This window comes from Athene noctua, chromosome Z (genome assembly GCF_965140245.1).
Source record: "Athene noctua chromosome Z, bAthNoc1.hap1.1, whole genome shotgun sequence".
Classification (NCBI taxonomy): domain Eukaryota; kingdom Metazoa; phylum Chordata; class Aves; order Strigiformes; family Strigidae; genus Athene; species Athene noctua.
In genome coordinates this window covers 16,900,771-16,922,660 of record NC_134077.1, presented here as the reverse complement: position 1 = coordinate 16,922,660, position 21,890 = coordinate 16,900,771, and the positions used below count along the sequence as shown (strand labels likewise).

Below are 21,890 nucleotides of genomic sequence, written 5' to 3'. Positions count from 1 at the left end.
CAGGGCTCTGGGGACAGCAGTATATACCTGTACTCCTCCAATGGTGCGTAGGTAACACAGTTCAGAGGTCTGTGGGTCTCTACAGACATTTGGGGCAGAAAGCAGATGGCAAGGTGGCTGTTCCCAAGAGCAGCCAGAGCTTTTGACTCCCCCATCAATTGTCCCTTCCACATATCAGCTGTTGCAGTTAAGGAGGCATGAGGGACTCCAACGGTGGGAGCAATGTGGGCTTCAGGAAATTGTAGGCAAGAGGGGTTTGCAAAGGGAAAGGCTCTCTAGCAGAGTTATTACTTGGGTGGAGAGCCTTTAAGCCTGTCCCTCGGTGAGCAGGGGATTGCTCATGGTCCCAACATGCTCCACCCCAGGCTCAGCGGGAGTCTGTGGATGGGGCAGCACTGGGCACAACAACAGAACATCATTTCTCTGAACTGTTGTTGAAAAGGGGAGATCAAACAAAGAAATAGCCCGACTGTGCTTACCAAACCACAGACCTGCTACCAGTACCATAACTGTTCAGTTTACACTGGACTGAAATTACCTAAAAGTTAGTTTAATTGGTTAGACACACAGCCAGATTGTTCCTTTAATTCCACAGATACAGATCTCGTGTCTAGATACAAATAACCTAGAGTTATGCAGCTAAGCAGAAGGTCTGCACCCTCTGTGTTTATTGAAAGCCAGGTTTAAATACAATAGCCAACTTTTACTTTCATTATTAACATTGGGCCACATTCATCCCTCTGCACAAAAACTCATCACATATTACCTGCATGTCAGAAAACACAAAACATCATGGAAAAGAATGCAAGTTACATTAATAGAATTGTTTAAAATTTTAATTGAGAGCCATGTTTGTTTTGCAACAGTTTCTCAAAGGCTACGATGAAACAAGAATAATTTTGAACTAGACTAAATAAAAGCACAAATCCCAGGAAATAATTCTGCATTTGAAGAAGTTTGAATAGAAAAGCCTGATTTTAACTAGAGATCTACATGATTACCAAAAGCATTAGGGAACGTCCTTGCAAAAATTCCTCCCTTCAGTTAAGGCTTTGAAAAGAAAGTTTTTCAGAAGTGTGGAGCACCTCTAATCTCAAGGCAGTAATTGATAATTAGAAGTCCTTAGCATCCTTGGACATAGAGCCAGACAATTATTTTCTAAGTAAATCTAACTTTACAGCAAAGAGTTATTAATCTTATTAAAAAATTAGACTGATTCTTACTACTGGAAGCTGGCACTGTAATTACCAGTCATTCAGTTGTTCCTAATTTACTGGATGAAGCAAGTAATGCAACATTTTATGGTTGGCATTGTTTTATTGTCTAACATTGATTAAATTATTTACACTTCTATTTTTAAATCCACAGTTTAGCATTCATACCTATGGCTTTTAATTTTATGTTTAGCACATCTTTGTGTCAAGTGTCAGAACTAATTTCAAAAGACCAGGAACCTGATACCATATAGATGTTACCTATGTATTTATGTTTAAGCATATTAATTTTTGAAGACAACAGTACATAGGAGAAAACTCTGCTGGTATTTTTCTTCCAGCTCATGTTTAACACATTCTGCTTCTTCTGTTTTATAGTGTCCCTCTTAGAGAGTCCTGCAGTCTCCATGTAGAACCTGTTTCTTCCCTCAGCCCCATGCCTCTCAATTTTATACAAAAAAGAATACATCAGTAGCTGACAATTTTAAGCAAAAATATAAAGCACTACAACATTACCTACATTGCCTTTTGCTGAAGTAGGTTCTTGAACACTCTAGGAACTTTGTGGAAATCTAGCCAGTCAGTGTTGAAAAGGCACAGGATTTTTGTGCTCAGAGACCTCCAGCAACAAAGTTTTTTCCCCCAGAGCAGTCTGATCTGAAAATTCACAGGTACTCAATTGCCACTTACAATAGAACCCACCAGATGTTACTGATTCTTCTGCCACAGACACTCTGCAAATCTATAACGAGAGTTTGCTTCTATTGCAAGAGGAAAAGAGGTGAAGTTACTCTTACATATACCCAGGGATGGTGTAACAATAAAAGATTTCATTACTAAAATCCTCAGAAAGCTGTCAATGTCTGTGGTAGTTCCTGTTGCATGGTATTACATGAATGGGAAAGTTATTTTTCACATATGAGAGAAGTTTAGCCTGTACATGAAGAAAGCTAACTTTGGTCCACTTGTCCAGCTTCCTAAGGACAGCATATTGGAAAGGTGACCACTGACAGTTCAAAAACCAATGTAAAAGTTAACAAAAATAATTTGGTATTTCACTCCTAAAACTGCACAGTATGGTTATCTGTCTTAGTCATCCACCTTTTCATTCTGTGTGTCCACTGACTGTTGAGTTTTTAAGTCTTCAGCTTGTTCATTATCTTCCTTATCTGCATTATCTACTTGATTAGGTTCCTTTTCTTGTGCTTCTCCTGGATCAACACTTTCATACTCTACTTGTTCAAGGTCTGTTCCATCTATAAGTTCTGCCTGTACTTCTTCCATCTGTATTTGATTTACATGCTCAACATGCAACTGCTCCACATGAACTTCAGCACCTTGTCCAGTCTGAATGTGTTCAACTTCCAAGTAACTAATTTGCACCTGTTCTTGCAGTTCCTCCATCTGTGTGCCTTTCACTTGATTGTCCTCTATGAGATCTTGGTGCATCTGTTCCACAGTTACCTGTGCAGGATCCACTTGTACCTGAATTACTGGCAAGACATGGACTTGCTCCACTTGTTCTATTATAGTCATTGATGTTACTGGCTCAGCTTCCACTGGAAGAAACTCTTCTGTCACTATTCGTTCTGAAATATTGTGTATTTCTTTGAGATGCCTTCTCAGCTCACTGCCTTGCATAAACCACAAATCACATAAGGTACAGTGATTGGGCTTGTCACCGGTGTGTATTACCAAGTGATCTTTGAACTGATCCCAGCTGTTAAACACACTGTTACAAACCTGAAACAAAAGACACAGTATGTTGTTAAACAGCAACAACAGAAATATGACAAAGTATAGTGCCTATTTCAGATCATGGCTTCACATAGTGCAGCTTCTTGCTACCTGGATTAAAAAAATCATTTATGTTAGCAGTAAAAGCTGAGAATTCAGCTTCAGATGGACAGAATACCTGGTATTCCTTTCTTTCTTTTTAAGAAACAGTGTGATACTTTGGGTTGTGCATACACAGGATACCTACAAAATTTATGAGTCAGTACAGCATTTGTGTTTTTTTATTTTAACCATATGTGAAATTCATAAACAGTATCACACCCCAATAAATGTCTAGTGCCAGAGTTTTGTGTGGAAAGCTATTTCTGTAATAATACTGTACAATTAAAGTGTAATGCAAACTGTGCTTTTACCAAAGTTCTAGATGCAGTATTACTAGCCAACTTTACCTTATCAGCTTTCATTTGCTCATGGCACTGTGAGGTTTAACTGGCTAGATGGAACTCTCCCATTCACCCATTTCAAAAAAACACTTGAGAGATTTCAGCAGAAAAAATATCTTAAAACTCCACCCCTTTGAGCTAGAAGTACTCCCTCACCTGCAGACACACTATTTTCACAAAATACTGAGCACACTTCCTTCCCTTCAGCTGGCACTGAGGTAATTAGCCTGAAAACAATACTGCAGAAATAACTGAGAAGCCAGGGTAGAAGAGAGAAATGTGGTGTAGAGTCAGGCTTGGAGTAAAGAAACAGGCTCTTTGTCCATGCAAGTGTTCCTGTCTGTGGAAAGCAGCAAAGAACACATTTCAATGCCCCATCCCTGCTGGCAAATAAGTTTTGAAACAGAATGTTCTATCTCCTCATCATTTTCAGCAGCAGCACAGAAGGATAACAGGGATTAACTCAAGAACAGGTCTGTGTAGTGGAGCTAAGTATCTCCAGTTTGCTGTCTGAAGTCTGTTAAAATGGGTTTATGATGCTAGTGCCATGCTTTTGTCATGTTAGGCTCATGCTTTAGAAAGAGGTTGAACATTTCTTAAAATACTAGCCTTATAGATGAGCACTCAAAATTACTTAGTTATAAATAAGGTAATGACCACCGCTCATGCCTAAGCACATAATGTTTGTTCTTGCCATGTGGAGCCAAATTCAGTACTCAAGGCATACACTGAAGAGCACCAAAAGTGCTTATCAAGGAAGCACAATTTTGTTCTCCTCTTTGTTCAGTGAGCCAAGATTTATTTATTGAACACTATTCAAATTTAGTTCTAAAGAGAGAAAAATTTGAGAAAAAAAAAGTTATCCAAGAACTGCTATAGTTTCCATGGGCTGAAGAAAACACTAATCCACATTCACAACATCTGAGAGGATGTGGTAAAAACTTAGAAAGCCATGACAAAGTGATTAGACCAAAGGGACACAAAGACAAAACAGTACGCTCAACGAAGCTGTTAGGTACAACCTTTGTGTTATACAGTAATTCTCGCATTCAGAACAAACACCTTTCAGACAAGGGTAGGCTCCCAAGAAGTAACTTCAGACTACCATAACAACTAAATGATGCAACAGCATCACTGAAACTTCTGATTAAATTATTTGATGAGCAACACAAAATGAATTAATCTCCTGTAGTATTCAATGCTTTCTGTGAATGAGATTGCTCTCTCTTTTAGAGCCAATAAAGTTGACATCCAGCAGTTTTCTTCATGACACAATCCAATTTACCCTCAAACCACATCCATTCTGTGAACTGAAGAAGGTAAGAGCCCTGGTTGGGGGGGTGTGGAGGGGAAGGAGAGCAAGAGACAAGGAGGGAGGGGTTGAAGGCAAAAAAAGAGGTTTGTTCTTATTTGAGACTGTCACAGCAGTGTGGCAGCAAAACAGCAAATAAAAATGCTTGAACCAACCTCAGCTCTTGTATTTTCTAGCTTTCCAGAATCAGCTTTTAAAACTAAGTGAGATTTATCTGGGCAGCTATTCAAATGCCAGTTACATATAGTGACCAAGTACCCTAGCTATCCATGTACTGCATTTATATTTGCTTAAAAGACATTGCAGATTGTCATCATAAATTGGAATGATTTTCCAGACAAAGTCAATATACTGGTATCCAGAAGAATAATAAAATAGGAAATAAAATAGTACTTTGTATTTTTGACTTTAATAAAGTGTGCTTACAAGTGGGAAAGGACTAGGTCAGTTCATCAAGAACCTTGAAAAGGAAGCAGAAACATCAGTAAAATGCAAATGAACATTTACCTACCCATAAGAATCTCTCTGTAAGTATTACAAGGCTCCATATCAGTAATTCTGTATTTTAAATGGAATTACTTAGATACAAGAATTAATCTGCATGTTGTGTTTGAATGTGATCCTTGTATTTATTTTACTAGAAGTAGTTCTTTGAGACATAAGCCCACTCTTGTTGCCTTTTCTGTTTAGTATCCCACACTCCCTCAGCACAGGAAGGAGGTATCTAGCCTCTGACTCTGCTACTTCTATTACCCACCTGACATTCGTACAGCTTCTTTCTTCCTTTTTTAGCTCCAGCTCCAGACTGACAGGCTGTCAGGTGACACTTGAGTGTACTATTCCTAGCAAAACGTTCATGGCAGTTTGGACATTCAAATGGTTTTTCACCTGTTAAGACAGATACATGGACTTGTAAATGTAATAAAACCAGCCAGTTGTCTTCTTCCACTCTCTCCTTTCTGTGTAGGTTGATAAATATGCTGTAAAGACGTGGCCAACTAGATTATCTAGAATATCTTTCTCCTGTAGAATAAAGTTTATTTCTAGAAATAAAAAGGAATAAAATCTAATGTGGAGTCATAAGTCTGATGTAGAAAAAACCCAATGCAACAATTACCAGTGCCATTTAAGGTACACTTAGCTTTTCATGGAAATAAGATTACTATTCCTACAGAATAAATCTTACAGAAACAGCAGCTATTTCTGTCTTTTAGTCTGATAATATTTATGCCTAAAGAATCAACATTAGTAAATATACAGTGACACATTAAAGAAGGAAGTATTTAAATAATACAAAGTTTTATTTTCAAGAACAGTAACAGTTTATGCTTGAGAGTTGAAACTGAGCTCCAGAAAAAGAATTTGGCACAGACGAAGTTCGGCCACAAATCAGCAATGCATCAGTATTAAAACAAATAAACAAACAAACACCACCACCCCCTGCCAAAAATACAGTGAAGAGAAAGCACAGAGGGACAGAAACAGACACAAGGAAGATAAAAAAATCCTTTTCAGTTCAGTCACTTCATTTCAAACGCAGTATCAAACACAGAAGCCAGCTAAGGACAACAACAGGGGAGGCTGGAAGGAAGTCATCTTCTCTTTTTCCATCCAAAGTAGTATATTGTTATTACTGTCATCATGTAGTAACAAAGAACAAATGGCATCTCTGTTTAGCCATTTCATCATGCACAAACACAATGAAATTCAAGGATATGAAAGTACAAAAAATTAGGAACAGTGTGTTTCTTCTGAAAGTCTGATTATTGATCTGTGAAGGTACTGACACCAACATCACTGATGAAACAAACAGCTTAATGAACTCTAAAAGAGGCTGAGGCATTTCAGTGAATAACGTAAGAATCTATCCTAGCTAGTTTAAAAGCCTGCATCTTCAGGAATGCAGCAGTTATTGAGATGGAAAGTCAATAAACCTGTATTATCAGAAATATATTCAGAAGTTCCTAATTAGCTTTTCAAAAGAAATCCACAAGTAGTCTATAATTCTTATTTATACACTGTCCTGGTTTCAGCTGGAATAAAGTTAATTGTCTGCCTAGTAGCTGGTACACTGCTGTGTTTTGGATTTAGGATGATCAATAATGTTGATAACACACTGATGTTTTAGTTGTTGCTGTGCAGTGCTTGCACCAAGTCAAGGACTTTTCAGTTTTTCACACTGCCCTGAGGCTGGGAACGCACAAAAAAGCTGGGAGGGGACACAGCAAGGACAGTTGTCCCAAACAAGCCAAAGGGATACTCCATACCTTACAACATCATGCCCGGTATATAAACTGGGGGGAGTTGGCCAGAGGGCTCTGGCTCAGGGATTGACTGGGCATCAGTCAGCAAGTGGCAAGCAATTGTACTATGCATCCCTTGTTTTGTATAATCAATTATTATTTCCCCTTTATTTTCTGTCCTATTAAACCATCTCTATCTCAACCCACAAGTTTTACTTTTTTACCCTCTGATTCTCTCTCCCCCATCCCACTGTGGGGTAAGAAGCAAGTGAATGGCTGTGTGGTACTTAATTGCCAGCTGGAGTTAAACCACAATATACACCTAAAGGCAACAGAAAAATGTTAAATAGTGGGAAAATTCATCTTAATGGTTATAAAATGCTATGGTTTTGGAGACTGTTGTATAGGTATTGCAGAGGATGGTAAACTGACATCAGTCTAGCAGGTCAAAAATCATGGACTTTGCCCAAGCAACCAGTGGATACTACAGAGCAAAACTCACACCACAGGCCTTCACCTGCCCCGTGATCTGGTCACATTTAAATAGTTACTTGGAGCAAGGCACCAGTCAGGGACAGATTTATTCTATTTTTACTCAAATTCTTCAGTAATCTCTAACATATTCTGCTGAAAGTGTCCAAAAGTGACAATTCAAAGACACTGGTGGCAATATCCAAAGGCCAAAATACATTGTGTCACTTGTTGCACAGTGCAAACCAATGCTGTGACCTATGCCACACCAGTCATAGCAGTGATGGAAAACAGAGAGCACACCAGCTATCTTCTCTGAGAAACATGCTGGCAAGCCAGCAGCTAAACTCCTCTAAGGGTGGCAACTTGCTTCTCCTCCCCTACATGTCATTCAGCTATGAGTTTAGTCTCATCTAAGTGAGAATTTATGAAGAGGGAGGTTTATAGCCTGTTATCACGATTACCGTTTTCTCCCTCTATGAGAATGGATGATATTTCACTTGCCAATCGTAAGTAACTCACAGGACAAACAAAGATGATAGCCATTGGTAATGTCAAACTCCTAGATGAAAAAGAATTATCAACACTCGATAAGGTGTCTACTTCTACCCCAGTTGCTACTTTCATGTTACTGTTGATGTTGTGATTAAGCAGCAACAGGATCAAATACTTTGTAGGACATTTTCTCTCAGGCTTTTTATTTCATTTCAACTTTCAGCCAGTGCTATACAGAATTCAGAACTTAGAAATCCTTTGGCTGAATGGGAATTTTTCCACTGGTCTTAGGAAACCACATTTAAATGGTAATATCCACTTTGATTTTAAGCTTAAGGCTTTTGAAAATGCTAAACTGGAATGCCTTCATGCATTATACTCGTATCAATACATATTTAGAAAGTACTCTGTACCTCCTGTGACATGCTAAATTGTTGTCCTGGTTTCGACTGAGATAGAGCTAATTCTTCTTAGTAGCTAGAATAGTGCTGGGCTTTGGATTCAGTATGGGATTTGGTATGAGAAGTTAATATAATGATGTTTTTAGTTATTGCTAAGAGATTAAGGATATTTCAACTTCCCATGTCCTGCTAGCGCGTAGATGGACAAAAAGCTGGGAGGGAGCATAGCCAGAGCAACAGACCCAAACTGGCTAATGTAGTATTGCGTATCATGTATCGTCATGCTCAGTTTACAAATGAGGGTGGGCCAGGCAGCTGGGTCTCTTTCAGGATTGTGGTTTCAGGATTTTCTCTTCTCTGGGATGATTAGCTGGGAATGGGCTAGGCATTGGTTGGCAAGTGGTGAGCAATTGCATTGTGCATTACTCATTTCTATATTCTATTATTACTATTGCTTTATAATTTATTTTACTTCAGTTATTAATTTGTTTTTATCTCAACCTGCAAATGTCCTTATCTTTAATCCTCCAATTCTCTCCCCCATCTGCTGGGGTGGAAGAGGGTGAGCAAGCACCTGCATGGTGTTTGGCTGTCAGCTGGGTTTAAACCATGACAGTTACTTTGTCCCAAAAATCCTTTGTCGCAACAGCAACCAATGTATTGTGCTATTTGAGTTACTCTGCTAATCTGCCACAAATTTTTCTCTGAAAAGACTTTTGTTAAGGAGCTTATATTTGGATTGCTTATAATGGAGAAACACTCCCTCCCTCATAAGTGGTAAGAATTTGCCAAAGACTGTTTATGAATAGAACTTTTAAGGGGCTATTGTGAATGTACTGGACACAGTGTCATCAATACTCAACAGTACCATACATAGATACAAAGAAATTAGAATTAAAAGGCTTTAACAATCAGAAGCTGCAAAAGAAACAGGGCTTCTACCGTCCATTTAATTTTTACTGATGACTAACATATTAAACAAAAACATCTGGAAGATCAGGACCACATGTATTTTACATTCAGAGTTATCTGTATAATGCTCAGTACCTGTTCAGATAGCAGACTTTTCAGTGAGATGAAGTAGCATCTTAACCTCCCATGTTATAAAGAAGGAGCACAAGTCATTTTGTACTCAAAAGATGCTATCCAGATTTCAGAGAGGCAGATTTCACAGTAAAAGAAGTGTACTAGTCACTAGAAAGGTTTTGTTGTGCTAATTAACAAAGAAAAATCAAATCATAGATGAAGTGTCAAGCACAAAGGTGAAACTTTTGAAACCAGAAGGCACAAGAGAGTGTTTTTAGAGGGTATATAGTGCCTAATGCATTAATAGGCATTTCCTCAGAAGTTCTGTTATATAAAGAAACTCTCTAAATGGTATTCCACTGAGAAGCTCATAGTTCAGATCATATTTCAACAGAAACATTTACTAGCAGCATTGTGAAAAGAAATGTAGCTCTTCAGTTTGGTACTTCTGTAGAAGGAAACATCCCTCAAGAAATTATTTTTAAGAGAAGCTTTGTAAGTGCTTTCTGGTTTTAGGTACCTATTCTTAACCACCTCGATCCTTCTAAAATTTATGTCAGTGGAAAACAAAACAAATGAACAAAAAGACAAACCAGCATTCTACTTGTAACTAGAAGCCAAGTATTTCTAGCACTCAGGACTTGTGTTCTCTTCAGCATATACTCTATTTCCCCAAAACACACAAAAATCCAAAATACTAGAGCCAAGGCCACAAGGACAGGACTATAGCAGTACTCCTACCTGTGTGCTTCCGGAGATGCTCTTTAAAATGTCCAAAGTGGTCAAACTGCTTATCACAGTACTGGCATATATGTATTTTTTTGCCAGGTCTTTGCTTCTTGCTGGCACCACCTTCATCAAAGTGGTAACAGGTGAGGTGCTGTTTCAAAGCACTCTCTCGTAGGTACCTTTTATTGCATATGTCACACTTGTAACTCTCAGTAGAGTGTGTTTTCATGTGTTCCTTAAAATGGTAAAACAATTTAAACGAACGGTTACATTTCTCACAGTGGAATAAATTGTTCACGTGCGACAGCTGTAGTTCCACAATTTCAATACCTTCTACCTGTTTGCATGAGGGATCAGTTGCACTATCACCTTCTTGGATCTGGCATTTTCTCTCTCCCTGACGATACTTGCTGGTGATATCTGCCAAAAGAGCCAAAGCAGATTCATCTGATGTACCCGTTGTCTGTATGTACTTTATGGATTGCTCTGCAGAAGCTACTTCTTCAAGTGTTTCAATGCTGTCATCTTCCACTTCAATTGTGCCTTCAGCAATCTCAACCTCAATTTCAACAGGCTCCGATTCTGCAGATGGTAGTGTTTCTGTGATAACATTAGAGGTTTCAGCTATCTTCCTCTTTTTTGGCTTATTTTTACCTTGTTCTTGATTTGATTCTAAGGGTGATGAGCTTTCTTTGTTTCTGTAAAGCATTTGCATAAACATGGTTATGATCTATAAACACTGACATAACAATTCCTGCCTGAGCTTTTGCATTCAATATTCTCTAGCTGGTTCTGACTGAATGACCACATGATAATCTATATGCATGTCAGAAGCTAGTTTGTCCTTAATCTATACTCCTTAGAGCTGTAAAATAGCATGGTTAGAGCTGCAGAGCCTTTGACATAAGGCTACTAAAGTATTTTAAATAGCTCTGCTTCAATGATATAAAACACTTATCAAGAAGAAAGGCCAGTTAACCTAATGACACAGGTTTATCTAAGAAACTTGTGAAGTTCTGTACTTGTAAAGAAAACTTCCCTGAAGGAAGGAGTTCTTTGCCCTGCCCACTCAGAAATAAGATTCAAGTCCTTCCCACGCTATTCACCTCTTAAGCTCTGGTGCAATTGCCTGGAGCACTTACAGCTTGTTAGAAAACACTACAGCTGTGACTTCACACGATTATTATAATAATATCTTGTATTTCAGGAAAGCACACACCTAACAGCTGAGGTAAAAAATAAAAGCCAGTGAGATGTGGAGAGAGTATTCTAGTTTAATTTTCTGGGCTTAAACACAAACCCCAGCTCTGTCCCTGTTCTCACTGCATCACACATACCACCCCTTTCCTTCAATATGTCAGACAGCATCGCATCTCCCACACAGAGCTGAATGGGCCAATAATTTCAAGTCATACCCTCAAGATGATGACCCTCAAGATAATCCACAGCACTTCTGTCTTGGAGGTTTTACTACTGATTATCGATTTTTAAATGAGTGGCTATCTTCCCCTCAAATCAGGCTGACAGGAGCAAGCTGTCTGATGAGTACTTGCAGCCCAATGAATCCTTTCATGTCATCTACTCCCTATTACTTTCATGTTTTCTAGTAATAGGAGAAGATAAGGCTTCGCTGAGTTATCTGCAAGTCATATGTCAGAGATGTGTGGCTAATGTTATAATATGTGATACAGCTTATTAAATTGCACTTTATTCAGACACAGGAAAACAGAGCAGCTAACCTACAGCTTCATCTAGCCTGGATTTCTGATGTCTAGAAGGTGACAGTTACTTTGCACATTACTGCGAGGGGCTCCACGATGACATATCAAAAGAATAGTCTGCTTGAAGAGAAGAATACTGTCCTTGACCACACTGTGAAACTTTGAATGGGGACACACACGACCACGCTTTAAGGAATGGCTGCTTATTTTCCTTCTAGTCTAGATTATATGATGTGCAACTCTGATGCATTATACAAATAATTAGTTCTATAAGATTATCTACTTCATCTGAAGTTTCTGAAGCTTACTGCTTTCAGTCAAAGCTCTGACTGAGGAACTGTATTTCGATTCTTCCCCCTCTTACTGCAGGGCAGAAAACAGACTGACAGTGGTACTCAAGTTTGTCTAACCAAAAAAACCCCACAAAATAAACCAAACAAATTATTGCAAAAAAAATTTCAAAATCTATCAACAATGGAAATAAGTCTAAAGAATAGACTGACTTGCATGAGTATTTGTTAAGCAAAATATTTCTTTCCTTGTAGCCTAAAAATTACAGCATTTACTAATGATGTATAACCAACAAACTGCATAACATTATACAATAGTGTGAAATAACTGCAGGCTGGACAGTTTAGCTTGATGGATGAATCTAAATCCTGGTTCGACAGCTCTACTGGTGTACAGTGACTCAAAGTAATACTAATGAGAACAAGTTTTTTCAGTTTCAAGTTTCTTTTAAATTTCTCAGGCAGACAGCAAAGGTCTGCTTTCTTTTCCTGACCTGAAAAAATATTTTGGTAGTACCATACTTAATATCAAAAAAAGTGTGGTTGTGGGGTTGGAAGGTTGGATTAGAAATGCACCATCCCTTATCTTTCCTATTAAAAAAAATTACATACTTACTCAGCTGCCAATCCACAGAATAAGCACAAAATAAGGACAGAATAACTTAATTCAGAAATAAATGCTGATGTTGAAAAATCAGGTTTCCAGTGTATTATGTCATGGAGGTTTTTATTAAACAAAATGTTAACTGGCTACTAGAAGAACTTGGGGCCAATGCCATTCTCCTTGGCCAATGTGTCTACAGGGAGACAAAATGGAATAAAAAGACCTTCAGGACATCTAGAAGAGAAAGCAACAGTAAAGAGAAGGAAGCGTGGAAGAAAAGGAAGGGGAAGAAAACCAGCATGATGGCACTGGCACCTGCTTTTCTCAGGGTGGAGTCTAGGAGCACAGTTCCTGGTACTGGATAAGAGATGTCAGAGCAATATTTGATTAAGTATTGATCCCATATAAAACTCATCATAACAGTTACATTCATTCAAGCTTGAGAGGTTAATTTTGCAGCAAGAAGTTTTAAGATCACTGCTTGTTTTCTCATCAACAGCAGAAAGCTGTATGAAGTCAAGACACCAGCACAAGCTTGTTAATGTGGTCTAATTACCTGAGGCACACTGTCACTGTACACCCAGCTCTCGATCAGGTGTGGGCATTCAGATAGTACAGAAACCTGGTATTAGTTACCACAGTCACAACCCTACAATGTCTGCAACATTTACCAGTGATGTCACTTGTCATCAAGTTCCAGCACAAAGAACGTGACATTTGTTTTTCAGCCTGTATACTTTTGACCCATATCTTATACTAGAAGAGTATATGGTCCCACAAGAGTCTAGGAGGTTCCAGGATAAGGAACAGCACTGCAAAATACAGGCAGTTAGCTCTCATAAAAAGATTCTTCTGACTCTGGATTTCAGCATTGAGAAGAGGCTTACATGCTCACCTGATTTCAAGTGCTTTGATTGCTTCCAACATCTGTAGATACTCAGCTGCTTTCCAAACATCATTTGCTTCTTCCTCACCTTGGACCATTAGTTTTGCTGTATAGGTGAACTCAATTAAGTGACGAAATGCCATGTTACTTACACCTGTATACAGGCAAGAAAAACAAGTTTCTTTTAGCAATTCCTCAGTCTCAACTACCTAATGAATCTTGCACACTTGACTGTTCACGATTTTGCCCACAGTACTGTAGCTGCCAGTTTCATAAAGATGACACTCTAAAAGGCTCATGTTAGAATAAAAAGTCTACTACAGAAACATGTGAATCTGGAACAACTACAGAGTTATGCCACAGTAAAGATAAAAGGAAGGATAAAATGGACAAAAGCTGTTTGAATAATAAAAAAATATAAACACAAAAATACAGTCTGTCTCTTGAGAGCCCTAAGCAGCAAATTACTAGAGGCTGAAATACTGCTCCAGGAATTTGATCCCTATCTACCAGGCAAGTACTGCTCTGTCTGTCCAGTTCTTGCATCCCAGCCAAGCCATCTGCCACTGGCCGTCACTGGCAGCCTTTTTCACCTGACCAGAATGGCTGTTATCAGGGAAAAGATTGTATGTCACACTGCTAGTCCTAAAAACATAGAGGGTCTGCCTGACCTCCATTAGCCATCATATACCAGGGGGAAGAAGAGAAAAAAACAAACTTTCCCTTTCAAAAGATGTAATTCAAGACTGCTGCTCTTAATTTTTCTTCAGGGCAAGTTTTTTTCCAGTGGTGGTAGCTGCCTCAGAACAACTCAAGAGCTAAAATCTAGTAAGTCGATTGATATGACCATGCATGTACATAATCCTGTAGCAAGGATACTACATTAATTTCTACCTTGGGCACACAGATCTGAAGATTTTTATTTGCACAAATCAGATTACCTTCAATCTCTACCAAAGGCTCCTGTGTGAAATCTTGGAAGAATTTGTAGAAGAACTGGCTACAAGCAGCAAGAACAGCCTTATGAGCTTTGAAATGGTGACCTACAGAGACAAAAATTTTGAATTAGGGCAACACCTTCCTCACTCATTGTGCAGAATAAGTGCAGAAGCAGAAGCGAGACCACCAGTCTACAAACCTATTCCAGCAGCATATACTCATTTAGTGTGTCTCCCTGTAACACAGGATATTACTGCAGCTAGCCTGTCCCTTGCTGACATCACTGACCTTGCTGAAGCTCTGCAACTCAATCAGCTGGAGGACTCACTCACTCCAATGTTTCTCAGATATTTAAGTTATGGGAAATTCCTATGCAAACTTTTTCCTGTACGTCTTGGGCTCAGCTCTCAGGTTTTATCCAGGTTGTCCTTGTTTACTGTTACAAACTGATGTATTTTATCACCAATTCTGCAAGTGCCAATACCACTGCAGACCAGAAGTGGTTCTGCTCTGTTCTTCCTGTTTTCCAGACTGTGTATTCCCCCCCATCACTATGCTGCCTTCTCCCCAGTACATACATGAACATTCATAAGGCTCCATAGGACAGAGATAGAAGCAACATGGATTACAACTACACAGCTGCTCACAAAAGCAGCTTTGAGCTCAACACATCTGTTTGGTAGTACCAGAGCAGGAACAAACATGCAGGATAAGTTCTGTGCAAGTGCTGTCAGTTAAACTACAGCAATTCCTGAAGCGTAATTTTTTCTTCATTTGCATACTTTTTTCTAATCTGGGCTCTGTAGGACCATTTTCCTTCAAGTGAGTTCTTGCTATCCTTTTAAAGCTTAGGTTATACTCCTTTAGCTACGTCTGTGCGAGTGGACACTATCTGCACTGAAGTCCTCATTTGTTCTAAAACAGCAGTCTTACATGACCTATGAGACACCACCTTTTGTAAAGAGATAATAAGCACTTATACCTCTGTCATCCTTTTAAACTAATTATTTATGTCCTTAGAAGACATATAAAAAGAAAAGTGAGTGCTTTTACCCTATATATTAAAACAGTAGGCAGATATCAGAGAAGCAAGAAGTAAGTCTTATTTCAAGGTTTGTTCTTTTGGTTTTTGGTTGGCTGGTGGGTTTTTTGTTTTTAAAAACAATATTTGTACAAGTTTTCTGCACGCAAACAGGCAGCTCAAGTTAGGGAAAAAATATTTTTGCAATGTTTTGGAAATCCTGAGACAACACATTTAATATAGCACAGCAGTCTCAAAGTGGGCTTCTATCTGAAGATATTTAGCCCCTTGTTTGGAAAAGCAGAAGCAAAATTATTAATCATTGCTGGAGACTCTATTCACCCCAAGATTTTAAATGAAACTCTACAAGCAACTCACAGAATAGTACAGAACCAAGATTTGTTGTCAGCCCAGTTTAACAGCTGACCTGTGACAAACCCAACAGCTTCCCAGCATAACTTTCAGAATTCCCTGTACACCAACAAGTTCTCAGGCCTGTACGTACCATCAACAATCAGAGTGATATCCGTAAACTGGTCCTGCTCACGTTGTTCATTCAGTCTATCCAAAATAACTTTATAGTGTTCAGGGAATTCCTGGATACATTCCATCGTTTCTTCAGCTTCCATGGCGAAAGGACTAGTCTGCAAGAAATGTGGTATGAGTAAGAATACTGCGTGACACAGTAAATGCACAGTCAGTTTAGTATACAAATATGAATGAACTAGAACTTTTCAGGGACTACAAAACCTACAGAAACACTAAACTGTCTTGGTAACAGGTTTACATGATTTTAGCTGACAGGTAGGAAATGGTAGAGTTACTGTTGTGGGATTTATACACATGAAAAAAACAAAGTGGGTAAGTGTATTTCTTTATTTTACATATTCAGCAGGGACCCACCTCCCTCGAAGCAAATACTGCAGGGATGTAACATCTCCACAGCTAACTATTCAACAACACCTCAGCAGCATATATCAGAATCTTTATACAGTTACTTCCTGCAATTCTACCAATCCACTTGGTGCAAGAACAGTTCTTAAAATTTTTGTATTTAAGTCACATTTTGCACCTAGCAAACACAAGACATTTAGTTCCTTTAAATAAGAATGTAATAAAGCAGCACTTTTCACCTTCTGAGTACATAGGAGTCACCAGGGATTTAATGTGCTGTCACACCCAAGAGCAAAGAGCATCTTATTCACCTAGCCTGCTTGTACTTCTCTCTCTGCAAGGTGAAATATACTTTATCAACCTTTTGAAGGACACATATGCTTGTTGGGAGCTGCAGAGGTTCTCAAACACGAAGAGGTTTAAAAGAACTCTGTGCCTGTGGTCTAGACGCAGATGTTAGTCTGCTGCTCATGCAAAAGAATCTCAGGAGAGAATCCGAGCCTTTCAATGAAAGCATTCCACATATTAACTCTAGGCAAAAATGATTTCAGATGGTGAAGCAGCTCTCATCTTCAACTCCCACATTCACACCCTCACACTGAGAGCATAACAGAAAACTCGAAGACATTTCAAAGTCACATTAGCACAGAAACATTGTTTCTTTTCACAGTCTAACTCACTTTGAAGAGCATTTTCTAACTAGGCGTGAATGAGTTTTAAAGGAATTTGAGACATACCTTCACTACATTGTTACAATTAGTAGGGTGAAAAGGAAGAAAGTCAGGAGAGCAGCTAGTACCTAATCAAACACTGAATACAGAGATGGAAATTTCCAGTGTGGCGAAGAACCAGGTCTTTAAGTCCTAGAAGAAAATAGAGAGCAGGTGCTCCCTGACTTTTAGTGCAGATTTTGTGTGTGTGTGTGTGTGTGTGACTGGAATTGGAAAGTCCTGAGTGCAAAACAGTTCCTTCATGTACTAACCACGTATGAGCTGATGCCACCAGGCTTGGTAGCTCCCCTGTGTGGCTGTGTAAATTGCACCTCACTTACAAACACACACACACATACGGGTATATGGGGTTTGATAAAAGCAGAGAGAATTACCCAGTTATAATACAAGCAAAGTTATTTTCTTATGACTAACAGACATCAAGCAAAGGAAATTGTGGAATTCCTATTTTCACTGTAAAACACACTCTTTTTTGCATCTCAGAAAGACTGGCTCATGAAGACGTCATTTTGTTGAGAGTATGAAAAAAGAAGAGCAGAAGCAACTTCTTATGGAAGTCTAGCTCTACCTGCTATCATTGCTTTATCATATGCTGAAATACCTATCAGGGTCTTAAAAGGGACAGAGGAGACCAGTCTGCGGGGGCAAGGGGGAAGGTAAGGTACAAGGGAACAGGTGCTGCTGCTGTATTCACCTCATTTGTAATGATGGGTCAAAGAGAGGTGACCAGCAGCTCCTGCCTTTCTTCCATCATCTGGTATTCCCTATACAAGTCTTATGTGGGAAGTTGTCAGCCATTTACTTCACTGTTTAATTCTTCTTGACCATTTCTGACCCATCCATAAAAGGAGTTATGCAGTTAAAAGCATAACTCCTTAAAAGTTAAAACAAACAAGATTTTAACTTCCAGATCTCATGATTTCCACCTACCCAAATGCAATTTACTTCCAAAGTGAATGTTTGTAGGGATATCTTACTAAAACACCCCTCAAAATAATAGAGCCAAATTCCTCCATCTAAGAAATTTTAAAAGTATTATCTCAGAACATTCAAAAAACATGCATAACATACAACATACAATAGTTTATTGTCATGAGTTAACATACTAGTAAAAAATGTGAATTTATTGTTTATCTAAATGCAGTTACAGCACTCATTGAGTATTCTCATTATAAAAACTCAGCGTTATTGCAGAAAAAAAGCCCAACAGGACAGCATATATTCTGTAAGAACATGACTACTTTGGAGGAATAAGTGAAAGGTACAGTTGGAAAAACCAAGAAGTCAAGGCAGGCAGACAGAAGTGATCCAAATTGCCACTTAGGAGTAGGCTCAGACGAGTGATGGGAACTGGACTACTTCAGTTGTTTACTTTGATATTCTTAGGAGATGCAGCCAACTACTGACAACCTTATCGGCTTGTAACAATGAATGCCTCTCACGTGACATGCAGGCGACTTGCAGATGTTTTTATAAATCTACCTCAAGGAAGCCATTTTATTATTATCCTGGACTGGACTGCAACAGGAACTCCTTATATTTTAAGCACGACATTTGTTTTCTTTGCCTGCACGGATCATAGGCTAATGCAGGCAGGCAGAGCTGTGTTACGGCAACTGAGATGACCAGGAGGAGTGGACAGAACACTGACCAAACCACCGCCGCCTCACTGCAGCCATCTCAGGGAAGGGCGATGTGCCTGGCAGGCTACAGCAGTGGTTGCTTCCAGGGCACACACAAGTGAAAACTTCTTGTGCCTTTCGCTGCGTACTTTTTCCCCAAAATAACAACTGCGGAGCGGGGACGCGAGCCAGCCCCTCGGCCTCTCAGCCGCAGGCCAGGCCTGCCTACTGCGGTGGCGGCCCAGCCCGACGCCGCGCTGCCGGCGGAGGCCTTTTACCGCCCACAGGGGCCGCCAGGCGGCCCCACCCCGCCACCGCCCACCGCTCCGGGCCTCCGCCGAGATCCCGCAGGCCCCGCCCGCACCGAGCCCCGGTGGCCGCGCGCGCCTCCCGCGGGCTTCAGCCCTCGCGCCCCGCAGCCAGCCACAGCCTCCCGCACCCCAACCGCGGCCCCGTTGGCGAGCGCTGATGGCAGTCAGCGCAACCTCCGCCAATCGTAAAGCTGCGGCTCAGCCCGCCCCAGGCGGGAGAGCCAATCAGCGTCCGCCGAGTCCCAGGAGCGGGAGAAGGCGGAAGGCCTAGGCAGCGCCGAGCGCCCGCCGGCTACGGGCGCCCCGACAGCGGTACGGGCGGCCGCCGTCGGGAGCGGGTGTCCCACGGGGGTACCCCGCGGAAGGGACCGGGCCGGTGCCCGCCCGGGCCGTGCGTCTGGCATCAACGCCGCCTCGTTAGTCCTTATTACGTCATCAAAGCGCGCATTAAATCGATCCCTTTTCAATTCCCGGCCAGGTCGCGCCCCGGCGGCGCGGCGCCCCGCGGGGTGGGAAGGCGGCTCCGCTAGGTACTCACCGCGAGGAGCCGCTCGTCCCGCCGCGCCCGCTCCGCCGTTACCGCTTCCTGCTCCCTAGCGCGCTGGAAAGCGGGGCGCGTGCCGGCCAATCGCGACTCGCATTCCCGACCTGCACCGCGCCAAGGAAGTGACGCGCGGGGTCACCTTTAACACGGCGGGGCGCGCGGGGGGCGGGTCCTGCCGGCCCGGTGCACTCTGGGAGCTGTGGTACGCGTGGGTGTGCCCGCGGGCGGGTGCGGCCGCTGGGGGTGCGGGGCTGGGGTGAGGAGCAGCGGCCGAGCAGGCGGCGGGCCCTCCCGCCCCCTCCCTCAGCGCTGGCACCCCTGGTGCAGCTGAGGAGGACGTGGTGTCCACGTATGGCGGGGCTGCTCTCGGCTTGCAGTCGCCTCCGGCCGGAGCAGTGCCGGGAGCCCCGGCGGCAGGCGGCCACCCCGCCCGGCAGGAGGGCTGGCGGCGGGAGCGGCCGTCGCGGCTGGCTGGCTCCCGCCGGGGGACAGTGTGACGGCGGGGAGGCGGCCTCGGCTGTTCCGGCCCCGGGAGGGACGCGGCAGCTTTCCGACGGTGGAGGGAAAGAGCAATTATCTCCACCATTAAGATAATATTAAAGCCGCGTTGCGCCCAGGGAGTCGGCGCGTTCGCGGGTTTCGGCCGTGAGCCGGCGAGTCGGTGCAAGCGCCGTCGGGCGGTGCCGGCGCTGTTCGCCCGCCCGCGCTGCGCGGCCACGCCAGGCACGCGTGGTGCGTCCCGCTCGCCGGAGGGAAACGCGCATCTCTCCTCTCCGAGACGGGCTTGCTGTATTTGGAGCGAGCGGCGGCGTTCTGTAGTGTGGCGCACACGACGGTGTCTTTCTTTTATAATTTAGATTAGTGCTCGAGTATCATGAACTGGTGTCAAGCGCTGCACTGAAATACCGCCCTGCACGGCTGCCGGTCGCTTTCTTGGCGCCCGGCTCTGCGAAACAAGAAAACGGCAGAGGAGCGCGACACGGAGCTCCAACAGAGCCGTTGTGCTATTTGACTGAGGCGCCTGAGGGGAAAATAACCAGCCCCTCAAGCCAACGTGAAACGCATGTTTCTCTTCTAGGCCAGAGTCTTCAGGGGCATCCCTAGTCAGGCAGGTTTGGAAGAAAACATAACTCATCCAAATAAATCCAATAAATACATCCAATAAATCCAAATAATCTGTCAAAACAGACACAATCATCGTCCCTTTGACAGCTTCAGTGTCAACCATGACAGCAGAAAAGCTGCTGCATGTAATGGTTGTGTGTTCTTACAAGCTTGCCCATGTAATTTATGTGAGCGAACTTGTTTATGAACTCCATCGCTTTTCCCTGGTGCCCGATGTACATGATTACTTTTGCCGTGTTCATTACCCACTAAAAGGGTAAATGCCTATGGAGTTAAAGCAGCCGTTTAGCATAGAAATCCTACATCAGCCAAAATATAAATTATATTCAGTCAAGTTCAAATTAATTTTTATATACCTTTTAATACGTAAACTCCTAAGATTCTGCACAGTGTTTTATAATACACGAACACAAGAAAGCTTTATCAGTAGTGATGGTTTGTAACTATAAAAAAGTGTGAAGTCAAATTTATGTCCCCTACATTTCCTCAGTTATTGCTTAATGGCCTTGCTAATGTGACGATACCATTGTTCTTGTTAGTAGATCTGCTCAGACAATGGTCGATCCAGGTGTCTGCTACATTCTTAATCTACAAGAATGTTGATGCCTCCTGAATTTAAAAAATATAAAGGCTTGCATTAAACCATTGTAGGTCTAATTTTCAGTTGAAGAACTTCTTTTGCTGATTAGGGGTATAAATTAAACTCAGACACCAGAGTGAAAAGAGTAGGCATATTTTACTAGAAATAATAATATTACAGAATAATACAGAAAACATACAGCTAGAAAAGACAGAATAGTGCACTTAAAAAAATTGGAAAATACAGGGTAATGCATCAAATCATTACTACCTGAGAGAGAGAATAGTGATTAAGAAAGATCCATCACCACTTTCACACTTTACCATCACCCAGCCCCGCAGTGGCTGGGCAGTCCCGGTTACAGCGAGGGTTTGCAGAGCCTGTCCCGGCAAGTGGGAAATCCTACGTGGGGCGTCCACCCGTAGGTGAGGCTGCCAAAGTCGCTGTGAGCAGGTCCAGCCTTATGTACCCAAAAATTAGCAAGCCAGAAGAGATGGCACCTTTGTTTTAAGCAGAAATACCTGGTTTCTTTCTCACATTAGGTTCCCCCC

The 21,890-nt window shown here is 41.6% G+C and overlaps 1 protein-coding gene across 3 annotated transcripts; it reads right to left on the bottom strand.

The window, feature by feature from the left end:
• Positions 1-729: 729 nt before the first annotated feature.
• ZNF131 (zinc finger protein 131) lies at positions 730-19,675 on the bottom strand. 3 transcript variants are annotated; one of them, XM_074931776.1, is made up of 8 exons: positions 19,629-19,675; positions 16,038-16,176; positions 14,514-14,615; positions 13,582-13,726; positions 10,409-10,769; positions 10,084-10,306; positions 5,464-5,594; positions 730-2,957 (listed from the first exon to the last, which is right to left on the bottom strand). In XM_074931776.1, exons 2-8 carry the CDS (start codon positions 16,159-16,161, stop codon positions 2,304-2,306), a joined length of 1,740 nt encoding a protein of 579 aa, XP_074787877.1. In that variant the 5' UTR covers positions 16,162-16,176; positions 19,629-19,675; the 3' UTR covers positions 730-2,303. The 3 variants fall into 3 exon arrangements, with proteins under 3 accessions (XP_074787877.1, XP_074787875.1, XP_074787876.1); XM_074931774.1 differs by having other exon boundaries at positions 10,084-10,769; XM_074931775.1 differs by lacking the exon at positions 19,629-19,675 and adding an exon at positions 16,666-16,752 and having other exon boundaries at positions 10,084-10,769.
• Positions 19,676-21,890: the final 2,215 nt, after the last annotated feature.

Coding starts and splice junctions, on each gene's coding strand:
- ZNF131 (XM_074931774.1), bottom strand. CDS start 16,161: ATGGAAGCTGAAGAAACGATGGAATGTATCCAGGAATTCCCTGAACAC. Junction 5,595..10,083: donor GCATCTCCGGAAGCACACAG/GTAGGAGTACTG, acceptor CTGTCTTAACAG/GTGAAAAACCATTTGAATGT. Junction 2,958..5,463: donor AGAAGCTGTACGAATGTCAG/GTGGGTAATAGA, acceptor CTTTTGTTTCAG/GTTTGTAACAGTGTGTTTAA.